Source organism: Epinephelus lanceolatus, chromosome 11 (genome assembly GCF_041903045.1).
Source record: "Epinephelus lanceolatus isolate andai-2023 chromosome 11, ASM4190304v1, whole genome shotgun sequence".
In the NCBI taxonomy this organism is placed as follows: Eukaryota; Metazoa; Chordata; class Actinopteri; order Perciformes; family Serranidae; genus Epinephelus; species Epinephelus lanceolatus.
Window position 1 is genome coordinate 27,577,521 of NC_135744.1, and position 22,211 is coordinate 27,599,731.

The following is a 22,211-nucleotide window of genomic DNA, read 5'->3' on the forward strand; positions in this document are numbered from 1 at the left end:
CTTCAGACAAGTTTACTTTGTGTGCATTATAAACAGATAAATGACACATACTCATGCCATCTGCAAGCTACATTTTAATTTCAAATTCACATTCTTATTTTATATCAATATTTTGTGTATCTACATGTAATGATTGAGAGCAGGCACTTAAAACTCTTTGAGCTGTTGTTTTTTTATGTACAAGTCAGGGTGATTGGCAGCACTGCTATGAAGGTGTGCCGATCTCTCCCAGCCTCCTCAGCAGTCCGTCCAGTGTCTCCATGTTCTGTGATTTCTCCTCGAGCAGCTCGTATCGCAGACTGGAGATGTCCTGCTTGATCTCTTTCAGCTCACCTGACGAAAAAAAAAAACATGCAAAAAAGTTTAATTTCAAAATAGAAAATTTACAATTCAGTGGAAAAAAATACTATAGATGTGACAAGAATGGCTTTATTTCCAAAATGGGCATAGAAATTGAAACAAGCTCAGTTCAGTTTTAGTATCATTGTGTTGATTTTACCTTCAGTGATCTCGTCACTCTCCTTGTCTGCTTGGGCTTTGATGATGTAACGCTTTATCAGTCGTTTCATGATTTTCTGCAACCAGAGATGGAAAGTTGCTCTTTGAACAGGTACAATACAAAGCGTAATAAAATGGGAAAAAATAATGTTTCAAATAGTCCCACATTCAAATTTTTATTTGGACAGAAAGATCCACAAGTACTAGCTCTTCAGAAAATTATTTTATTGCTGAATTAACATTAGAAGTACTTAAATTTATAAATGTAACAGTGTAGTGTACTGTTGGGTAGTTGTAGTGAAGGAGCTTTTCATTTATTTTGTATATAAAATCTAATTCTGCAGGCAGAGTAACTACAGCTGACAGCTGACACATAAAAATTTAGTTTTTATCTGACATGATGTGAAACACACAGAAGTAAATACCTGATATCTGGATGACCTTGTAGAAGCACCATATCCTGAACCTTTGCCTGCTCCGAGCTAGAAGATTAAACTGAAATTAACTTAAATGAACACAAGTGTGACATTTCACAGGTTAAACTTCAGGTCTGAGGTGGAGCCTGTGGTGCAGCAGTGAATCCACTGGGAGGTGCTCAGGCTCTGCCTTTTAAAGCTCCACTCAATGTCATGGTCAAGGCGGAAACATGGTACCTGGTTGAGCTGTGTCTCCGTTTTCTTCTCACTGTGTCCTGCCACGTACTGCAGGAGCAGGGACTTGATGGCCGTCGCGAGTCCCAGCATAGATTTTGGACTGGGGACCAGGTTAAAGGGTACAGGGAGCGTCCTTCCCTCCTCAAAGTAAGAGAACCAGAGTTTGGCCCGAGCAAACTTCCACTCAACATCAGCATCATCCTAAACACAAGAGGGAAACAGAAGGAAGAAAATATATTCTAATTTACTACCCACATGGGCCCCATACTCACAATTCAATGATGTACTGAAAAGTAATTTTGGGAAATACACTCATTTGCTTTCATGCCGGGAGTTAAATGAGCAGAACAATACTGCTGTCTGTGAGTTTGTACGGTAAATAATAAGCTACAGCCACCCAAACAACATTTATATGTGGGGCCCATGTGGGCAGTAAATTGGCTGGAAATATGGGTCCTATATTGGACTGTACACATGTTCCATATTGGCCCCATGCCAATTGCCTAGATGGGTGGGTTGGCCCCACATGGGTCATGCTGGGGCTACGCGGGTTCAAAGTGAGTATGGGTCCAAAATGGACATCTTATCTGGGGCCCAAGTGGATAAGTCCCATGGACATGGATACCGTGGACAGTCTGATATAAGGCCCATTTTTCAGACCATTTACTAACCACATGGGCCCCACACACAGCAGCATGTTAGCTTAGTTTAACAAAAACATCTGGGAAACAGCAGCAACTGTGAAGCTCAGTAATAGGTAACTATCTTGTTGTTTAGTCCACACAAAAGCCAATGTATAAAGGAGTTAAGTTATGGTTTTACACGGGGTTATGTTCCTGACTAGGAACGCTGAGTCTCTGCTCCTGCGCAGGCAAGACTTAAGGAAGTCACTGTTTCAAGCTACAGAGCCAGGCTAGCTGTTTCCACCTGTTTCCAGGCTTTGTGCTAAGCTAAGCTAATCAGCTGTTGGCTGGAGCTTCATATTAATGGGAGTGGTATCAATCTTCTTAACTAGCTCTTGGCTAGAAAATGCAAAAGGCTATTTCCCAAAATGTTAAACTATTTCTTCAGCAGAGACTTTAAACATAATATTCGTGCATCAAAATCGTGCACATTTGATCTTCAGCACATTCATTTTTAAAAAAGCATTTACTACCCTAAACTCAACTGAAATGAAAAGTTAATACAAATTTATGTGTAAAGATTTTTTTAATAGATATAAAAAAATTCCAGTAGATTTTATACATAAAATAGGAACGTGTTTTGTTTTTGTTTTTTTTTACATGTGATTCATACTTAAAGTGCGAATCTAAATCGTAACTCATACATCTCAATGTTGAACAACAGTGACAAACAGTGACCTAGCACATTCTGTGCCCTAGGCAAAATTTTTGGCACTCCTACTCTGTGTAGCGCCCTAGGCGGCTGCTTATGTTGCATGAAAGAAGATCTGCCACTGGTGACAAATAAACTAGAGCAGGGGTGCCAAACTCATTTTAGTTCATGGGCCACATACAGCCCAATTTGATCTCAGACGGACCAATAAAATCATTGCACAATAACCTATAAGTACCATCTGCTACAATATTTTCCCTTTTTTGTGTAAAGAATTGCAAGTACATTGTATAGACGTTCATCTTTTTACAAAACAGACAAACAGCCTGAGATATCTTAAGAAAATTAAGTGCAATTTCAACAATATGTCTCAGTTTTTCCACATTCAGTCAGTCTACTTCTCACTGTCATTACATGTGCATTTATCCACACATTTCCTGATAAAGATTTTTTTGAACTGAAGCTGCTGGTTGACAATATTTTGCACAATGTTCAATATCTGTAAACATGATCACAGTAAGTATTCATTGTTACATCACAGCACATTGTTTCACCTGCTCCTGAAACCTGGCACCTCTTAGTCTAGTCATCTAGTGGGCCAGATTGGACCCTGTGGCGGGCTGGTTCTGGCCCACTTGCCGTATGTTTGACACCCCTGAGTTAGAGTATTGTGTTTTACCTGAATTTTTACTTCTGGTCTAAACTACATATTACATAGAAAGTATTTTGACCACATAAGAACATGTGCGACATGTGAAGGCAGGAAATGCTGTGCAAATCTGTGAGCTTGTATCTGAAGCACATCATGATTCAGTATTTGGATGACAAACCTCAATCTCCTGGAAGGAGCTGTTAATCATGGCGATGAGCATGTTGAGCAGCACTATCACCATGGTAACGTTGTAGACCCCATACAGCACGTAGCCAATGTTCTCAATGAATTTGTGCCCGTTATTGATCACGACGGACCTGACCTCGGAAAGTCCAAATATGGCCCAGAACAGCGTCTTGAAGCTCTCCTCCAGGCTGGACGGGTGCACAGAGAAGGAAATGGAGGGAGATGAGAGAAAAGTTATTTTTGGATTCAAACAAACTGTTAATCATCAGAGCGGCGATGTAATAGAGATGCTCTGTGGGAAAAGCAACGGAAGAATAAAAGGTCTTAAGGTCATTTTGAACTATGTGTACAACTTGCAGAGAACAAAAGCTTGTTTAAGATGGATGACGCCTTCGCAAGGAGAACAAGTTGGTTCCCAACAAGGGTCAGGACTCTGCAGCGGGTCCCAAGATAAAGCAAAAGGGTAACAATCTGATAAACAAGACAAGAAAGATCGAAATCTTACAGACAATTTCTATTTTATTTGATTTATTTCTGACTTTTCTGTAATTTTGCTTTTATTTTGATATATTTCTATCTCTTCCAGACTCTAAAAATTCTTTGAATGAAAATAATCTAAGAAGGATAAAGGACTTTTTGGTAGCACCTCTGAGCTGGTGTCCACACCAAGGCCATAACCTGTAATTTGGAGTCCTTATAAAGAGTGAGGTATTTTTTGTCAGTGTATTTAACTAAAAATGCTCTACTATCCATGATTTTAATACCTAAGAGCAGCTTTTCAATGTAAGTGATTACTAGAATGTGAATTATGCTTTTATAACATCCATGTTTCTGAAAACCAACTAAAATGTTTAAAGAAACTGATCATACAACTGACTATACAAGCTAATTTTCATAGCTGAAATAACAAATGCTAAATACACAGCTGCTGGAGGGTAGAAAACTTGTGCAAACAAATGCAGGTGTCTCTCACGTGGTGAAGGCGTCATTCTGCTTGGCCCCCAGGTAATAAGAGTACAGGTTGAACATGCCGATCATGAACGCCAGAAAGACCAGGATGAAGATGACCATGAACTTGAAGATGTCCTTGACAGTCCTCCCCAGAGAGATCTGCAGTGGGCCGAAGCTCTCATTGGCTGGGAGGATGTAAGCTATCCGAGAGAAACTCAGCACCACTGCCACAGCGTACAGGCCCTCCGATACCAACTGGGGATCTGACGGCAACCAGTAGATGCGTGCTGCAAAAGAGACGGCAAATGGGTCAGTAAACTTTAGTAATGCTATTCATACTATTTTTTGAAGGCAAGTGAAGGCAGCTATGCTTTTAAGGTAGGGCATTTTATTAAATTATTAAATTAGGTCACAGCATTCATCATTTCACAGAGTATTTATGTAACCGAGTCACTGGGCCTGAACTTATTATGATTATAGGGATAGAAAAAACATTTTTTGGGTCTCTAATCTTTGTTTTTCAAATACAGATAGACAGAGACACCATTTAAGGTTTTTCATCAGCCATCATAGATTACAGCCCCTCCGCAACAAGGGCAGTGCTGAAGAACACTGTTAACGTGAAACTGCATTATTCAGTGTTTTTGCCAGTTTTAATCCCCGGGTCTGTTTGTTTTGGACAGTAAAAGACCTCTGTGGATAATTCAGCTCCTGATGAAAATCTCCTGAACGGAGGAATTCTAACCGGGATCAGTTTTACCTGGTTGCAATTGTCAGCCCTCATCACTAGATGCCACTAAAGTCCCCTAAATTGTACACACTGGCCCATTAAGGAGTCACAAGCCAAAAATCTTTGGAACCACTCACTGAAATAAGCCACTGCCAAATTTGTCTTCAAGCTTCTTTTGAGAATTTGATTAGACTAGTGTTTTATCCTGTTCCCAATAAAAACAGGCAGACTGCTGGTTTTCACAGCCAACAGATGTCATCTCTGTAGTGGAATGCATGCTTGTATATGTACCGCCTCATGCTAACTACTGTTTATACATTAAGTAAATTATGTTATTTAAAGCGTGGCGGTCTGTTAATCTGTGCAGTTGTGTGAGCATGCTCACCCAGTGTGAAGTAGTGTATCTCTGGGGGCAGTGTGACATTAATCAGTGTTGTGTAGTGTGTGTGTACATAGGTCTGGGCTAAGTCAGCGTGTCTCAGGGTGGAGAAGCGGCAGCTGAAAGAGGCGAGGAAGATTGCCAGCATCCCAAAGTCCAGGAAGTTCCACGGTTCGACCAGGTACTCCCCCGGCCCTTGACTCCAGATCTCCTTCACCTCAGCCCAGATCATACCTGCAGTAGCACAGCGACACACGATGTGACACACAGAAGGACATGACTTTCCTCCATCATGATGGTCTAATGCTCACCCATGACCCATGCAATGATGAGGGTCTCCATCCATGTGAAGGGTGTCGTGGTCATGCGGTAGAGCAGCAGCGGGTCAGAGCTGAATCCTTGGAGATGATGGTGGGTCATGTTTGGCAGCAGGGTGGTGCCTGCGAAGCGGTCAGCAGCATTCAGGATCAGTAGACCCAGAAAAATTGTGAAGGATGAAGCGTGGGCCACAAACTTCATGAAGGGGCTTCGCATCACTTTCCCAACCTGAATGAGAAACATGAAGCAGTAGGAGGTTGAGAGAAAATGACCTGCAGGAAATTGAATGTGCAGTTCATGCATGTGGGATGTTGTGTGAGTGACATTTATGAGCATACATGTTACATACTCTGCTGCACGGAGCAATCCAGTAAGCCACAGCCAGTCCAGGCAGGCTTATAGCTACTGCCAGCACCACCAGCATTTTGATAGCAGTGGTTTGTTGTCTCAGGCCGGGCAGATTCTCATACCAGATACTCAGCAGCTGCTGCTGGCAGTTAGGATGAGCCACAAACTGATGACATTACAGAGTAGGACACAGGGATATTAGAGGTGGATGAATACTTGATACACTCCCCCAAACCCAACGATTAAAGGTATTTCATTCAAGCTTGTCACTACAGTCACTTTTACTTGTTCATTTATTTGTTGGTATTTTGAAAAACTCTGTAACCATCATGTAGTGATGGAGCTGAGAGATGAAACCCTTTCTTGTATGACCAAAAACAGGCCTGTGTGTGAGCATACTAACCTTCTTGAGTTCATATTTGATGGCTAATTTGAGTCGTGTGAGGGAAGGGCGACCTGGTAGATCGTAGCTGTCTTCAGAGTTCGTTTCTCCGCTCAGTATGGCCTCCACCTCCTCTGTGCTGCGACACAGATCCAGAAGGCCCACCACATAGTCTTTACACTGGCTCGACAGACAGCAGTAGTCGTTCTACAAACACAATGTTCTTCAGTTAGTAAAACATTTGAGATCTATTGCAGGAGATATGGTTTGATGTTGGGTTTACTGGTGTAGTCCACCCATCTGGCAGCATCCTACCAGTAAAAATCAATTTAAAAATCAGGATTCTACAGAAAATGTGGTCTAGATTTTTAGGAAATAGAGTCAGTCAAATCCTGGGCCCTTTGCATAGGTGGGGTGAGAGAGGTGTCACAAAGCTTCCACTATGTATACATGTATTATTTTGCGAATACCAAACCTTTCATCCCAGGCTTTGGAGGAGACCTCCTCCAACTTGGGCTCTAGATATTCCCACTTTCCCCCATTATGACACCCCTGAGTATACAGGCCTACTGTGTGACCAGTAACGATTATAGTTGTTATATATGTGTCAGACCAACAGTGTCAATAGAGAGTACAAGATGTAGACCCCTGTCTGTTTCTGCCTTCTCTCTTAAGGCTCATAAAATGTTCTTGTGTTTACTGGCAGCTTTTCCTGGCAGCTGGTTGGAGGCAACATGGCAAATATAGTTTTTGTGAACTTGATGATGAGGCTGGTTTTAAGGGCACTAACAGGATGTGCGCAGCCATGACAGAAATTATTCTGGTGGTGATTCTGAGGGATCTTTAATAACATTTGTACCTTAAATTCTTTCTCAATATTAGCCAGCATGGCCAGCTCGTTGCTGAGCTCCAGGGCTGCCAGCACCGGGTCTTCGTTGGACAGGGAGAGGTAAGCAGGACTGGCGAGTCCTCTGTAGGCATTGATCCGTGATCGGGAGTGGCTGAAGGAGTCAAACTGCTGCTGGTAGTTACAGGAGTCGCAGCCACAGAAGTAATCGTGAGGGGGATCGATGCGAGCGCCTTTACTGAGCAGGGTGTGAACGATCTCGTATTCCTGGCAGTGCGCTGCAAGGATCACTGGAGTAACGTCATGAGAGAACCTGTGGGAATGCACACACACACACACACACACACACACACACACACACACACACACAAGGCCATTTACATAGTGCCAAAATTCGTTAAGTTAGCATTCGTCTCAAAGTCAATGGTGTTTTGATGAGATGCCTGAAATAAGGTCTGTGGTTGGCAAAAGTTTAAGAGACTTTCACAACATGAAATACATCAGTAAATACCCCACTTGAGAATTTTATGTGTCTTTAAAAAGGCGGTTTGTTTGCCACAGAGCTTATTTTCTGCAATAATCCAGAATCCAACAGAAAAATCCCATCTAGGCTTCTTGACAGGGGGACCAAGGCAACATAAACTTCTGCAGCTGCCTTCAGAAAGATGTCATCCCTATAAGCTAAATTGCTCTCTTGACGAAAGACTGATACCATAAATATGAAGCTATCACCAGCAGTTGCTAACATAGCCTAGCACCAAGACTGGAAACAGGAGGAAACTGCTAGCCTGGCTCTGTCCAAAGGTAAGAGTATCTATCTAACAGCACCTCTAAAGCTCCCTAATGAGCATGTTAAATCTCATTCATTCAGTTTATTTCCTCTCCAGGGCCTGTTGCCAGGCAACTAGCAAAGACATCAGGAAGTTAGTGAACATATTAGTCTTACTCTGTTACATGCAGCATGCACAGAACACACTTTAAACAGTGTCATGTGTTTAAACATGTCAGGAAATTTAGGTATTTATTGCCGCAGTGTTAAACTGCTGTCAGAAGCCACGACATTTTTTAATGATGCTTTAACTACCTTACCTCGTCCCATCCTCATCATAAGCATAGAAGTCATCCAACATGTCTGCTTGAACAGGGCTTGCTGTCAGACGATTGGCATCTCTGAACGCTGGGTGACACAACAGGGCCTCTGTGATGCGAACATAACCTTTACCTACAAGACACAAACACACACACACACACACACACACACACACACACACACATACAAAGCAAAGCTGTTAGTGTGGTTTGGTACGTGGCTCCTTTGACCTCAGTGCTGTTGCTAATTTTGTGGAGCATGAATCTCCTGTAAAAATGTAACAATGGTCTTTTTGTTAAGATATTTATTTATAATCTTTTTGTTGTCATGACTGTATATCAGTGAAAGTACCCTATACATGTATTTTTGGCCCTCTACACACACATCCACTGATTCACACATCTTACTGATGGCTAACAGGAGGGCGTCACCCACTCTGGACAAATCCGGCCTCCCCAGCAGCAGCTCTGTCACCTCCAGATGTTCGTTGGCTACAGCCAGCTGCAGTGCATTCTGGCCCATGTAGTCCACAGCGTTGACGTTCAAGTTGGGCACTTGGAGCAGCATGCGCCGCACCTCTGGTATGTTGCCGTATTCAGCCGCCTCCAGAAAACGCTGCTCGACGTCTGACAGGCTGACTGAGGGAGCAGAGAACATGTAGGCTGGACCACGCAGGGCCTGGCGACGTTTCACAGCACTGAGAGGAGCCATGAGCTGTCTCTCAGAGCTGCTGTGGCTGCCAAGAGAGTCAGGAGACGTAAACACAGTATTTAATGTCCACATCGTAACTTATATGCAAGCACATAAAGCTTTTTGGAAACCACACTTCACTTCCCAGTTTCATCCCACATGTTCCAGGACTAAAGTGTTTGACAGGCTCAAGATGCAGTTAACAGGATTTAATCATTAATTCTCCATATGTGGTGGTAATACCAGAACAAATCCAGCTTCACTTGTCTTAAAAACACCCCGAGTGATCTGGTGCAAGCTTTTTATTTTACAGTTTGGAAGATTTAAAGGTCCACTGTGTAGGATTTAGGCAGATATATGGGCATAAAGGGAATATAATATAATAAGTGTGTTTTATAATCACCTGAAAACAAGAATCGTCACATTTTTGTGACCTTAGAATGAGCTGTTTATATCTACATAGAGAGCATGTCCTTGTCTACAGATTCCACCATGTTGCACTGCCATGTTTCTACAGTAGCCCAGAACAGACAAACCAAACACTGGCTCTAGATAGGGCAATTTGCATTTTTTTCTGTTTGCAGTTTGCAAGTTTGCAATTTCTGCTTGTTACATGCATTGTATCTTTTCAAAATATACTTTCGTTTCCACAGGAAATGTACAGTTTTTGCTGGTTACGCACACAGTTTTCGGCAGCAAAAGCACGTGGTTAGTTTTAGACAGCAAAAGCACGTGGTTAGGGCTCCCAGGTGGAACTCTGGAGTTTGTTTGACCCATGCACCTCCCCTCCCGCCTCCATTACATATAGTCTTTGACGCCTGTTATATTACAGGATTTGCTTGCAGCATTACAAACTGCCTTCTATCAAGGTGCATCATATCATCGCGATGTCTCTCTGCAACTGTGTCTGATGCCAAAGTCCACTGACAAAAGAATTTAATGACTTCAGTTGTTCCGAGCTGCCTCTAAAAACGTGCAACATAAAACTGCTTCATCCAGTGTTTTTATCGATTCATCAACACCCTTGTCCATTTGTTTTGGAGAGGAACAGACCTCTGCAGATCATTCGGCTCTCAATAAAAACCTCTATAACAATGAACACTGAAGGAGAAATTTCAGCCAGCTGCAATCTGCAATCCACCCCACTAGATGCCACTAGATCCCTCTAAATCACACGACTCCTTTGATACCCAACTAGAAAACCCTCAACGACAAAAAATAAAATAAAGGTCAAATGTTGAATGATCTGATTTCTGACAGAAATATATCACAAACTTAAACAGGGACTTTTTATATTTGTAGTCTCAGTATTAGATGCTAATATACCAGTTTAGATTTTAAACATTACCCTATAGAAACTTCCCTGTAATGAAACATGTTTGGATAAAAATCTAAAAATAGATACCAACAGACATAATGTGTACACGCCAAAGTTTGAAAATGTCATACTTTCAATCCTCAGTTACACAAGTGTCTTACGATTGAACAGATAGATAGCCAAAAGATCCATATATCTCTAAGTTACCAAAGGTTATCCATAATTCTACTGTTATTCTAACAAAACCTGTGGCTGAAGAAGAACACACAAACATACCTGCCCACTACATGCACATCTGGCTGATAAGGCGCTGTAAATGAAAGACTCACGTGAGCCATCGACCGGAGCAACAGTTTTCCTCTCCAAAGTCATCGTACATCAGCAGGTTGTCTCGACTCCGAGCCCTGGGGCTGTCGGTGTAACCCGCAGGTCGGCTGTGGTTCATTCCCAGAGGTGATCAACAAAAGAGGGTCCTGGTTCATATGAAGGGGTAATCAAGTGTCTGTGGCATGACTCTCCCTCCCTCTCTCGGTCTCCCTCCCCCTCTGTGTCTCTGTGTCCTTGAGAAAGAATGCATCCTTCTGGGTCCCACTATACTTTTATTTACACGACTCACTGAACTATACAGATGTGGAGGGCAGCTCAGTGTTATGACTGAACACACTGAGGGTCAGTGGTGATACATGGCTATATTTGTCTTAATTGCATAAGCTGAATCTCTGGAAAGTACTCCCTGCTTTTGTTTTGAGAATACAGGCTAATTTGCAAAGATTAAGAACATAAATCAAAACAGATTATTCTCAAAATATTGTGCTTTCCCAACAGTTTTAAAGCTCAGGCTGTTAAATGCTATTTAAAAACACAGTGTTTAGAGTACATGTGGAGTTTTATCAGTGTGTGTGTGTGTGTGTGTGTGTGCAGGAGAAACTGATGGCTGATGAACAGCAGATGAGATTCCTCAGGGTTTAAATTCCCAGTAGACTTTACTTCCCCTGTGCTCCCACTCTCCACTGATCTCAGTCCAGTGTGGGAAAACAACTTCCCACCGTGCACATACACACACACATGCACACACACACACACACACTTGTATACATACATATGAGTGTGTTTGTGTTTATGCATTTCTGCGGTCTGAAGCGACAGCAGGTCGAGGGTGAGTCACAGCACCCAGTGTTTTCATTACACACACATGTACACACTTGAATGCATTATATCTAATGCGTCCTTTTTCATTGTCCTCGCTAGCTTTGTCACTGATGTTATTACTTCTCCCTCTCTGTTTTCAAGCTGAATTTCACATGACATCACGCCAACACATCAACATTCAAAGATCTGATAAAGCAGAGTCTTTGATGAACCATTGTAGCAGTGAAAATTGCCTTTTAAGGCCCTGATTGCTGAAGATTAGTCACTTTGGACTTTTCATGACGTAAGAGCGTCACATTTCGCAGGGAGGATGGCAGGGTGAAAGGGGGTAAATGCTGACAGATGTCACAGTGTGAGTTTTTGTTAAGACTTCATCCCCAGAACAGAACAGACCCCAGATCTGGGACGTAAACACTGTCAGCTCAAACATACACAGTACTTATTGGGGGGCAATTAGTGGGCAAGCACCTGACCTGGATAGTCATTTTTTTCTGTGTGTGTGTTTTAGTGCCACTGATTCTGGTGATAACACTGTGGGATCCTTGGCTCTTTGTGTGGTCTGGTATTTGTATATTGTCTGGGTTAATGTACGCTTACACACACACACACACACACACACACACACACAGTTATCTGTGTGTGCTACTGTGTAGAAATAAGGCGATAGCAGATTGGAGGGGAAAGTTTCGGTGCTACAAATGAGTGTCCTGGTCTCTAGAGGGAAATGTGGCGGTCATGGGACACTCTTCATATCAGCCACACAATGGTGGGATGTTTTTTTGTTTGTTTGTTTGTTTGTTTGTTTTCTGACAGCCAACACATTCTCACTCCGACCTCTTCACATATTGATGTGCTTCGTCGTGGACTTTCCACATCCACATATGACATGAAAGGTACCCTGGGTGCGTTAGTTGTTGACGTTCTGGGACACCATGTCAAGTTCTGTTCTTTCAAGATACTTGCGTTTTTCACAGGAAATTAAAACTTACATACAGTCTCTTTAAAAATTCATGCACTACACAAGTACAACACCGCAAATTGATTCTTTCTTCCAACAACAAATACACATGATTGGGTTTAGGTAACAAAAGCATGTGGTTAGGTTGGGGAAAAAAGAACAGGGTTTGGCTTTAGAATCTTACGTGACGCAAACACCACTCTCTCAGATTAAAGTCTGTGTTTGTTGCATCGTTAAACTATAAGGGCAACCGGTCAGCTATAAACACAAGTGTGAACTGCAACAGCAACCAGCTGTGTATCATGCCAATGTTAAAGAACGCCTTTTTTTGTTGGTTCTGACACCGCAAGTCACTGTCCAAGCTGGATTTTGACGAGTGAGACCGGGCTGTAATTTTCATACAAAACATACAATGCTTTTAAAAACAGATGCACTGTGCAGACAAAAAACATCTCCCCCTTATCAAGTCCACCAGACCCAAGGTGGTGAGAGTAGGCAGACACACCTCTTCCACCCTCATCCTTAGCATCGGAGCACCCCAGGGCTTTGTTTCGAGGCCCCCTTCTTTACCCCCTGAACACACTACAACTGTGTACACATCCTCTCACTGTCATTTTTTGTTTTCCTGTATACTTCTATTTTTACTTTCGTACTGATGCATTGTTTTTTTATCACATCTAAAAAGGATGAGAAGAAGGAGGAGAAGGAGGAGAAGAAAAATAAACAGTGTCCTCTCTGGATGTGGATGTTTTGCTATAGTCTGTGCAGCAGTTGCCTTGACAACCTGACAACCTGACAACCTGACCTGCACTTCACTTCACCTTTTATTAAATAAGCATAATAATAATTCTACTTGAAGTAGACATACCTCTTCTCTGTTGTGTTTCTGATTCAATGTTATATTCTATCTGCCATATGAATTCCTAAATACTGACGGTATAACTGGTTTGTTGGACACCCACATGAAAATAGTGAACTGAAACATGTGTTTCTCTGTTACTGAGGAAAACAATCATCCGTCTGAAGTCCTGGCGGCATGCTGTGGAGGCTGCTGTGTTCATTACAGCCACCAATCCTCAGCTAGAGAGGCAGTATAGGTGATGCTTGATGATTGAGGTTTGTGATGGCTGGAGAAAGTAATCAAGTAAAATGTATTTATATAGACGTAGGTCACAAAGTGCTTCACAGGGGTGATATACAATAAGAAAGAATACACAGAGCCTACGTGAGCCATGCAGTGAAAAGTGCACAGCCAGCAGAACTATTTGCACACACACGACAAAAAGAAGAATTCACACTACACAACAGCAATACACAAACATTTAAAAAGTACAGCTCTGGTGCACACAAGTTACCCTTTAGCTGGCTTTTTAAAGAAACCACAGAGTCAGCAGAGCATCAGGGAGCAGGGAGAGCTTTCCAAAATGTTGGTTGCTACGGCCACAAAAGCTCGATCACCACATGTTTTGAGGTGAGCGTGAGGGACAGACAACAATTGTAGCATATTTGATCAAAGAGAGAGCGCTGAGGAATACAGGTGAAGCTACCTAAGAGGGAGCCTGATCGTGTAATGCTCTGTCAGTAAGAATGAGAATTGATCTGGATCCTAAACTCAACAGGGAGCCAATGAGGGGATTTTAGTATTGGGGTAATGTGAGAGCGTCTATTAGGTCTAGTTAGTAGTTTGGCAGCAGCAGACTAATGGAGTACTTCAAAACTTGGATGGACAGGAAACTCTTGGCGAATGGTTGAATCAACAGGACAAAGGATAAACAACTGGGCTAGAAAACATCTGGTTCTCTCTGCAAACATTGAGCCCAATCCAACCTGTGGACATAAAACTGAGGTGATTCCCAACATGCATTTCAAGAAAAGTCCAGTCACAAAGCTTCAAATTCCGTGTGTGCTGTGCTGATGGTGAGATGATGCTGAAGATTGTACTTTGATATAAACATTCATAGATTTAAATTATTACACTCTCAGATTATTGGTCAGATTTGGAGCAGGAAAAACATTGAATCCAGCAGCTGTTTCCCATGGGACCTGAACAAAACAGCACCCTCCTCTATCCTAACAGATAGGAGTGCATGTATACACAACAGAAGGTATATAAATCAAAATGAAAACTAAAGTAAATAACCAAATTTAAATGAATCACTATTGTGGGCTGAAATAAACATCAAATATCACCTCTGATATTTTTAGATTTGTCCATAGGGTCTATTGTAAAATTGCAAATGTTACAAATACCTGCAGGGAGCTCAAGTACAGTGTAGGTCTCAACTAACACACTATGTTGTGAGAGATTCACAGCACCGTCTACTGGAATGTGTTGGTAGTTCATTCGACCAGGAGCGTCAGTTTCACCTGCTGCTGCCAGTCACATTGTAACTAAGACTCAGTGCAGATGTACTCAGCTTGAGATGCATTCAGGGTCGCTGCCTTTTATACTAACCCTCTATGATTTGTATGACAGGAACGTGGGGAGTGCTTACAGTTGAGTTTGTTCATCTGTATGTTGTTAACTGTAATATAATTTCAGATATATTTGCATTCCAGAGTCAAAGCAAAGTCACACTAAAGAAATATTTCTGTGAAAATGAGATGAAAATGAAAATGAGACGTCCTTCCATCCTTCCTTCCTGTTTTATTCAAACATCAGGCTGTACAAAGATGCGGTGCAACTTATACAATATGTGCTTTCTCCCTCTGTTTCTCCTCCTCCTCCTCCTCTCTGTCAGTTATTGGTTGCAATCCTCCTGATCTTCATCGTGACAGACTTGATGGTGTGAGGGACCCCGTTCTGTCTCCAGGTGTCCCACAGGATGTGTGTCCTCTGCCCCCTGTTGTGCTCTGCATCTTCAGGAGAGCCGTTGAGGTTTGCCAGGCCGCACTGGTTGAACCACCATCCTGTGTGATTGTACTGAGCGCTGCAGCTCTCCACCGTGCGGTTGTTGATGGAGCAGGAAGGATTACAACCGTCATTGTCCACGTCTGAGGCGCTGAATGGAGCCGTGTCCTGGTTCTGATCCTGGTCGTAGCCACGAAATGCATCACCTGTACAAAGACACACACAGAGAGGCACACAGGCATGCAAATGTGCATGTGTGAAAATATTCATAAAGCACATCATTTGTCACTGAGGGTGAATTTTTTCTAAGTCTTGATTTATTAAGTGTTACCTGCGCTGCCTGCATATCTGCCCAGGTGTATCCCGAAGAACATGGTTTCAGTGTCCAGCTGGAAATCATCATATGATGCATAAGAGGTGATGTCATCATGGGACACCAGAGCGATGTGGAGCTGGAACCGAGTATCTTTCTGGTTTACTATATGGTACACCTTTTTCAGACCCAACCAGTGTTCTCCTACACACACACACACACACACACACAAACAGAGATTGTGCTGTTAGGATTAACATTGGTGAGAGCATAATTAATCCACAGCATTTGATATTTGTAGGGCTCGTTCAAAGTGAGACAGCTGTAAATCTTACAATGCTCACTTATAGATAAAATAAATCTTCTAAAAGCAAAAATATAGTGTATATATAGCACTAAAGAAACATTTAACATCATATGGGTTTAATATGCAGCAAGTTCATGAGAGTTAGACCATTTACACAAAATATATAGCAATAGCGTTCAAAGCACCCTCCTACTGTAAATCTTAAAGGTTACCTGTTATGCTCATTTTCAGGTTCATGCTTGAGTTTCTACTTGAACGTGTTTACATGCTATAATGTTCAAAACACACATTTCGCTGCCTGTTAATATACCTGTATTAACCTACTGTCCAAGATGCACCATTTTTACATTTGTCTCTTTAAAGCCCCCTCCTTGAAAAAGCCCAGTCTGCTCTAATTTGTTAGTGTTTTTGGATGTTAAGGCCAATTCACGGTTTCCATGACCACGAGGGTCCGCTTTGGTCCGTGTGACGTAAATCTTGTCATCCACCCATGACCGTGAGCAGTCATGCAGACTCCCATGTGGACATCTGCGTGCAGTCCATTTCTTGTGACTGCACCGACTGTAGGCATAGCAAGTGCGCTGACTGCACATGCTCCAATCTGCAGTTTAGTCCAAAACACTAAAGCCAGCCACCTCTGCATGAAGGTAGTTTTAAGTTGGATGTTTGACAGACATTCACTCCAGACCCAGCAGCATCGTTTAGTGTCACTTTCACCCGATGTAGGCAGCAGGAGGACCTCCCAGCCCTCCTGCTTACTGACAGGGGCTGAAGCAGACAGTTGCACTATGAATAGAACCGTGTGCGCATCCGTTTGACAGCAGCTCTCCATGGACGTTCATTACAGTACCAGGGGAATGACTGTAATGAAATAGAGTCGCATTTCTTTCCATTAAAAATGAACAATGAAAGCTTCTAAACTAAATCTTTATAACCGAACATGCTCCAGCAGGAATATGGTTCAAAAATTTGGGAGAAATTAGCAAAATCAGCAACCAAGATTACATGTTTTCCTGATGTTAGCATGTAGCTACATGTAGCAGTGTTGGCTACGTAATGTAAACACGCAGTAACGCACCTGGAGAAGATGACCATATGAAATCTGTCACAACCTGATGTCAGCATATTGTGAAAGCAGACAGAACCTCTGGAAACAGAGTATTCAGAACGGTCTGAAGCCTGAGGTTATTGCTCACAGGGGTTTACTTTTACATGTGTTTACCTCATTATTAAAACTTGGGCTACATGAACATTTGACATAGTAAAACTGTATATGTGACAGAAGGTAAGGAAAAGCAAACTAGGTCCCCTTTTATGTAACAGCAGACAGTGGTATTTTAGATGAGAGTGTGCTTCCAACTTGGTGTGTATACTTTGGTGCACTTGTTTGATGTTTTTGGCCATGTAGTGTTTATCTTAATGTGTCTAGGTCTGTACTGTTAACTGATGTTCAACAGCAGTCAGCTGGCACATCTGGTATACAACAGCTGTTGTTCCTCACACCTCAACCTCCTCCTCATGTTGTTTTTTAAGCTTAAAACAGGAAACACGCGTCTGTTAATGTCTATAGTAACTTCATACAACCTGCAAGGTTTCCAAAGCCATCAACATAATCAGCCCAGGATCGTTTGAAGTCAGTTAATCCGTCAGTCCGCCGCTGCATCACCGTCCATCCACCTCCCATATAGTCCATCTCACAGAAAACCTGCAGCACATATCATATGATGAGTAATGACTGAGTGAGAGACTGTGAATGGCTGAAATTATCAGTGTATATCTACCTCAAATGAAGTGTCTGTGTTCTCTGGGTGGACGATGTAAATGCCGCTGGGGATCTTGGGGACGACTGACAGAAGATTCTCCTTGATGTCGCTGCAGTCTCGTCCTAATCAAAGCAAACACTCTTTAGTCATCAGGATGAAAATTAACATCCACTAAAAGATGAAGAGAAGAGAAGAGATTTTTTTCATCAGTTTCACCATATATTACTGTACAATATTAAAGTGGTTCCCAGCTGGTCTAGAGTTCTCCTTAGTCATTAGTTTGAGGTCCACACAGTTTAATATGCATGGGTTTGACTGTGTCTCAAGTTAGTTTGCTGTCTTTGTCAAGTACCTGTCCATTAGTCACTCACTCTACAGTAGGAAATGGCACTTCAAAATAAAAGTGCTGTGCCGAAAATTCACTGTTCTTAGAAATAAAGATTGTTTTTTTTGTTTGTTTGTTTTTTTCAAATTTGACATGTTTGCAAGTCACTTGTGGCCCATTCAGAATAGACCAGCAGTTGGGAACCACTGTATTATTATTGCTACAGCTGTGTCCCTTTTCCCCTCCATTGTAGATCTGCCCAGGTGTGCTGCATTACTTAACGAGATGCATTGCACCTGGCATGGAGGAGGCGGTTAAGAGCTCCTGTGCCAGCAGCAAAGGAGAGAGGCCTCTGGTGTGGGGACTGCTGGTCCTGTTGCTTCTCAGCATGGGACTTTTGTTGTCTTGTTTGCTTGTTTTATTTAATAAATCTCACTTACACTATGCTACACTGCATCCACAATCTCCAGTGGTATTGCTCCTTTTCATCCTTATCAATAAGCTTTCCCAAGACATACACAAATACAGACAAAATGAATGCAGAGTACAGACAAAAGGATCTGTTCATCTCTGTCTCCACATCTATTATTGAGCATAAATGAGCCTTAAGAAAGAAGATTTGTATTTTTGATTTTGGGGGCAAATTGTCCCTTTAAAGGCATAATTTTACACATCAAGATCAGTGCACTCATCATGAGGATGTTACAAAACTGGACATTTGGAATTTGGAAGACCTGGCTATTTGCTGGACAGGAAGGGTCTAACAAAGCAAAGCTATTAAGTTGCATTATGGGACTTGTAGGATCCAGTGCTTCTGGATACACTAGAGGCTAAAAGTCAGGATGTTTTGGCCTCAAATGTCTCTCGGACAACCCGGTCTCACTCTGAAATCGTTGATCTGGCGCTTGCTTGAGCAATGACTTGTGGCATCAGACACTGACAAAAAGCTGTCCTTTAACGTCAGCATGATTCGCAGCCGGTCGCCATTTAAAATCCTTAGTATGAGTGAAACCCCAAAAACACTAGATCCTACACTTTCCATAATGCAACGTGATGGTGTCCTCTTTCTGCCTGGTTAACATCCTTGTTTTTCAACTCCACAGCTCACAGTTTCTAATGCAGGCTTTTTGTTGTAAATTTAAAGACTGAAGGCCAGAGATAACCCCAATGACATCATCAGGGTTTCTTTGTCAGCAATTAGAAAGCTCTGTCAGAGACATCCCTCATAGTAAACTACTGTTCATGTGTAAAACTGATGGTATTGGTATGTACGAATGTCGGGTCACTGCATGTGTTTGTTGTGTGAGTTACCGTGGGATTGCACAGGTTTGATGGAGTACATCTCAGCGTTGCTTCTCTGAACCTCAGAGCTGAGCGTCTGCACTTTGGTCATCAGCTCTGTGACCTGGAAATGTGACATGAGAGTGTTCATGCAGCCAGCCAATCAGAAACCTAGAAACTCTGTTACTGAGAGAGAAGACAGAACATGTTACCTGACTGCTGAGGATGTCCAGGGCTCTCTGTTGCTCCTCCATCACATCCCTGATCAGCTTGCGGGTGCTGCGTCCAAATCCCAACAGAGACTGCTGTAACTGGCCTGCACACAAACACACACACACACACACACACACACACACACACACACACACACACACACATGTTCTGAACAGCAGATGAGGATGATAGACGTAACAATACCACCAGGAAGGAGGAAGACATTTTACCACAGATTGAATGTTTCTCATCTCGCAGCAGCTTGACAGTGATGTCACACGGGATGGAGCATGCGTCCCGACCTTTGACCCCTCTGGGAAGTTTCTCGCCTTTGTCAGGAGTGTCGGAGAAGTCCTCATTGATTATTTCTGACTCATTAAAATTAGCACTGTTTCCTGTGTCCTGGCGATAAATAGAGAACTGTGGTCAGCGTTTAAATCACAGGTGTAACTCTGCAGTTATACAATGTGTTATGTGTAACAGCCTCCATGTCGGACTTCACAGAGCAAAACAAAGTCCTGACCAGCTTCTGTATCTGATTCTGCCTCTGCCAAAGATGCATGTATGAAAATATTTAATATTTTCTGGAGATTGGAGACAAAGTTTTAAGGTCAGACGCCCTGGTTGGCTACAAACACACACAGTGTAAACTGCAATATCCTGTCTTTAAATCCTGTAAGAAAACACTTGTAACAAGAAGTAGAGAGTAAAAAAGTGCATTTACTCAAGTACAGTACTGAAGTGCAATGTTGAGGTACTTTACTTGAGTATTTGCATTTGATGCTACTTTATACTTCTACTCCACTACATTTCAGAGAGGAAAATACTTTTTACACAACTACATTTATCTGACATCTGTAATTATTATTTTATATATTTTGCACTTTATCTCAACCATCACATATGATAAAAAAAACACGTGACTTACCAACTAATTTTAGAATTAAATCCTTACATTTTTATATTCTTGTAAGAAGTACAAAAAGAAAAAATAGAAAAACAACCTCTAGTCTAACAACTCAAAAGAACTTGTTTTTCACACCCATCTACATGTGTTGGTGTGTGCATGTGTATATTTATGGCACCCGTCGTCATGCCACCCTGAAAATGCATCCTCTGACTTACCAACAACTTATTATACTATGAAGCGATATTAATGTAACCAGTTAAGTTGTGTCCTGTTAACTCATATCTATGTCATTTTTTTTAACAGTTTTGACTTCTTTTTTTTTTAAATATATCAACAATTCTTCATTATAACATATTTTTATTTATATTTTTAATTTTCATATTCTTTCCCCCCCCCTTTGTTTAAAATAGTTTGTCACTTCGATATTACTTGGTCATATAATTTTGTAAAGTGCAAATTTAAAAAATTGTTTCAAGAATTTTCTGAAATCAACTTTTTTATAATTCTAGTGCAGCAAATTTTCATTTTTGTTGTACTGCAGAACAAAGTTTTAGGACTCAGCAATCAACAGAAAAAAAATCCAAGTGATTACTATCAGCTCCACATCAACCATCCACAACAAAGATGCTGTTCACACCGTATCAGTGATAATAATCTTAAATAACACCATAAAAGGGGCTATTTGATATAGCACATACTCCTCTTTGTATATTTTCCTGTTAGTAATCTATTACTTTTACTTGTAATTGAGTAATTTTACTTACTACTTTACTGAAGTAAAGGATATGAATACTTCTGTGTTTAACACACACTCAAAATGACTATTGTAATGTTCTAATTAATAAAAGAAAAGAAAAATATAATCCCTGATCTACTCATAATGCCTGACTCATAGCCCTTAGATCTCTTTGATTGCATCAGCATTTCTTGAAGTAATTTAAAGTCATCTGCAAAAATAAACAGTACAATGATTCCTGACAGAAATGGGAGTGACAAAACAGATGACTGACTAAAGTTAAAATCATTTACCACATGCATATCATACATACTGTGGAGGAGAGCAGATGAGGCACAAGCAGCAGGAGGACAGTTGTTGTCCACATCATGTCAGTGTCGTCTGACTATGATTATTCCCTGAAATCTATCTGTTCCGTCACCAGCAGCCACTCCTTCATTTATGCTTTATTTTTCCACAGACTCTGCGCTTTTCCATCCCTCCACCAAGTCTTGCCTGCATCTGCTCCTTCCTCTCAGTTGTCAAACTTCACTCTCTCCCCGCCAGCTGCCTCCCTCTCTCCACCTCTGTCAGTCACTCCCACTTTTTCCTTGTTAACTCCCATGACAACATCACTAAATTTGTAAATGGGTTGATGACAAAAGCCTGGATGTGTTTCTAACAAGTGGCTGAAAATGCTGATTCCAGAGTTGTGGTAAAGAGCGATAACCTCCCCCCTCAGTTACCTCTATTACCAGGCGTTGTTATTTTACAGGTTATATCCTGCCACCAGCATGAGAAACAGATGTGGGGAGAAGGGAAATGAGCAGCTTGTTTTAATATAGGAACACTGTCTCTCTGCTTGTGTCTTTGCATGGGAGCTAGAGGTAGGGTGCAGTGTAGGCAGGGTGCCTCCTGTGCTCAGATTTCCCCCTCTCTTCTCTCTCAGACCACTGACTCATACATCTGAAAGCAGCCTCCCAGGGGGTCAGACCAATTACTTCTGTTAACTGGGCAGTTAAGCAAGTGAGGAAAAGTGAAAAGAGCAA

The 22,211-nt window shown here is 41.8% G+C and overlaps 2 protein-coding genes across 3 annotated transcripts; both read right to left on the reverse strand.

Moving 5' to 3' along the window:
* Positions 1–61: 61 nt before the first annotated feature.
* trpc6a (transient receptor potential cation channel, subfamily C, member 6a) lies at positions 62–11,002 on the reverse strand. Of its 2 annotated transcripts, none has more exons than XM_033635850.2 (14): positions 10,707–11,002; positions 8,777–9,105; positions 8,369–8,501; positions 7,292–7,592; positions 6,454–6,639; positions 6,052–6,216; positions 5,696–5,930; positions 5,391–5,618; positions 4,298–4,562; positions 3,317–3,512; positions 1,152–1,352; positions 924–993; positions 500–575; positions 62–333 (listed from the first exon to the last, which is right to left on the reverse strand). In XM_033635850.2, the coding sequence occupies exons 1-13, from the start codon at positions 10,820–10,822 to the stop codon at positions 514–516; spliced, it is 2,487 nt and encodes an 828-aa protein (XP_033491741.1). In that variant the 5' UTR covers positions 10,823–11,002; the 3' UTR covers positions 62–333; positions 500–513. The 2 variants fall into 2 exon arrangements, with proteins under 2 accessions (XP_033491741.1, XP_033491732.1); XM_033635841.2 differs by having other exon boundaries at positions 924–980; positions 10,707–11,001.
* Positions 11,003–15,111: 4,109 nt separating this feature from the next.
* angptl5 (angiopoietin-like 5) lies at positions 15,112–21,727 on the reverse strand. Its single transcript, XM_033638757.2, has 8 exons — positions 21,497–21,727; positions 19,768–19,939; positions 19,537–19,640; positions 19,355–19,448; positions 17,737–17,840; positions 17,540–17,660; positions 15,667–15,852; positions 15,112–15,541 (listed from the first exon to the last, which is right to left on the reverse strand). The coding sequence occupies exons 1-8, from the start codon at positions 21,551–21,553 to the stop codon at positions 15,222–15,224; spliced, it is 1,158 nt and encodes a 385-aa protein (XP_033494648.1). The 5' UTR covers positions 21,554–21,727; the 3' UTR covers positions 15,112–15,221.
* Positions 21,728–22,211: the final 484 nt, after the last annotated feature.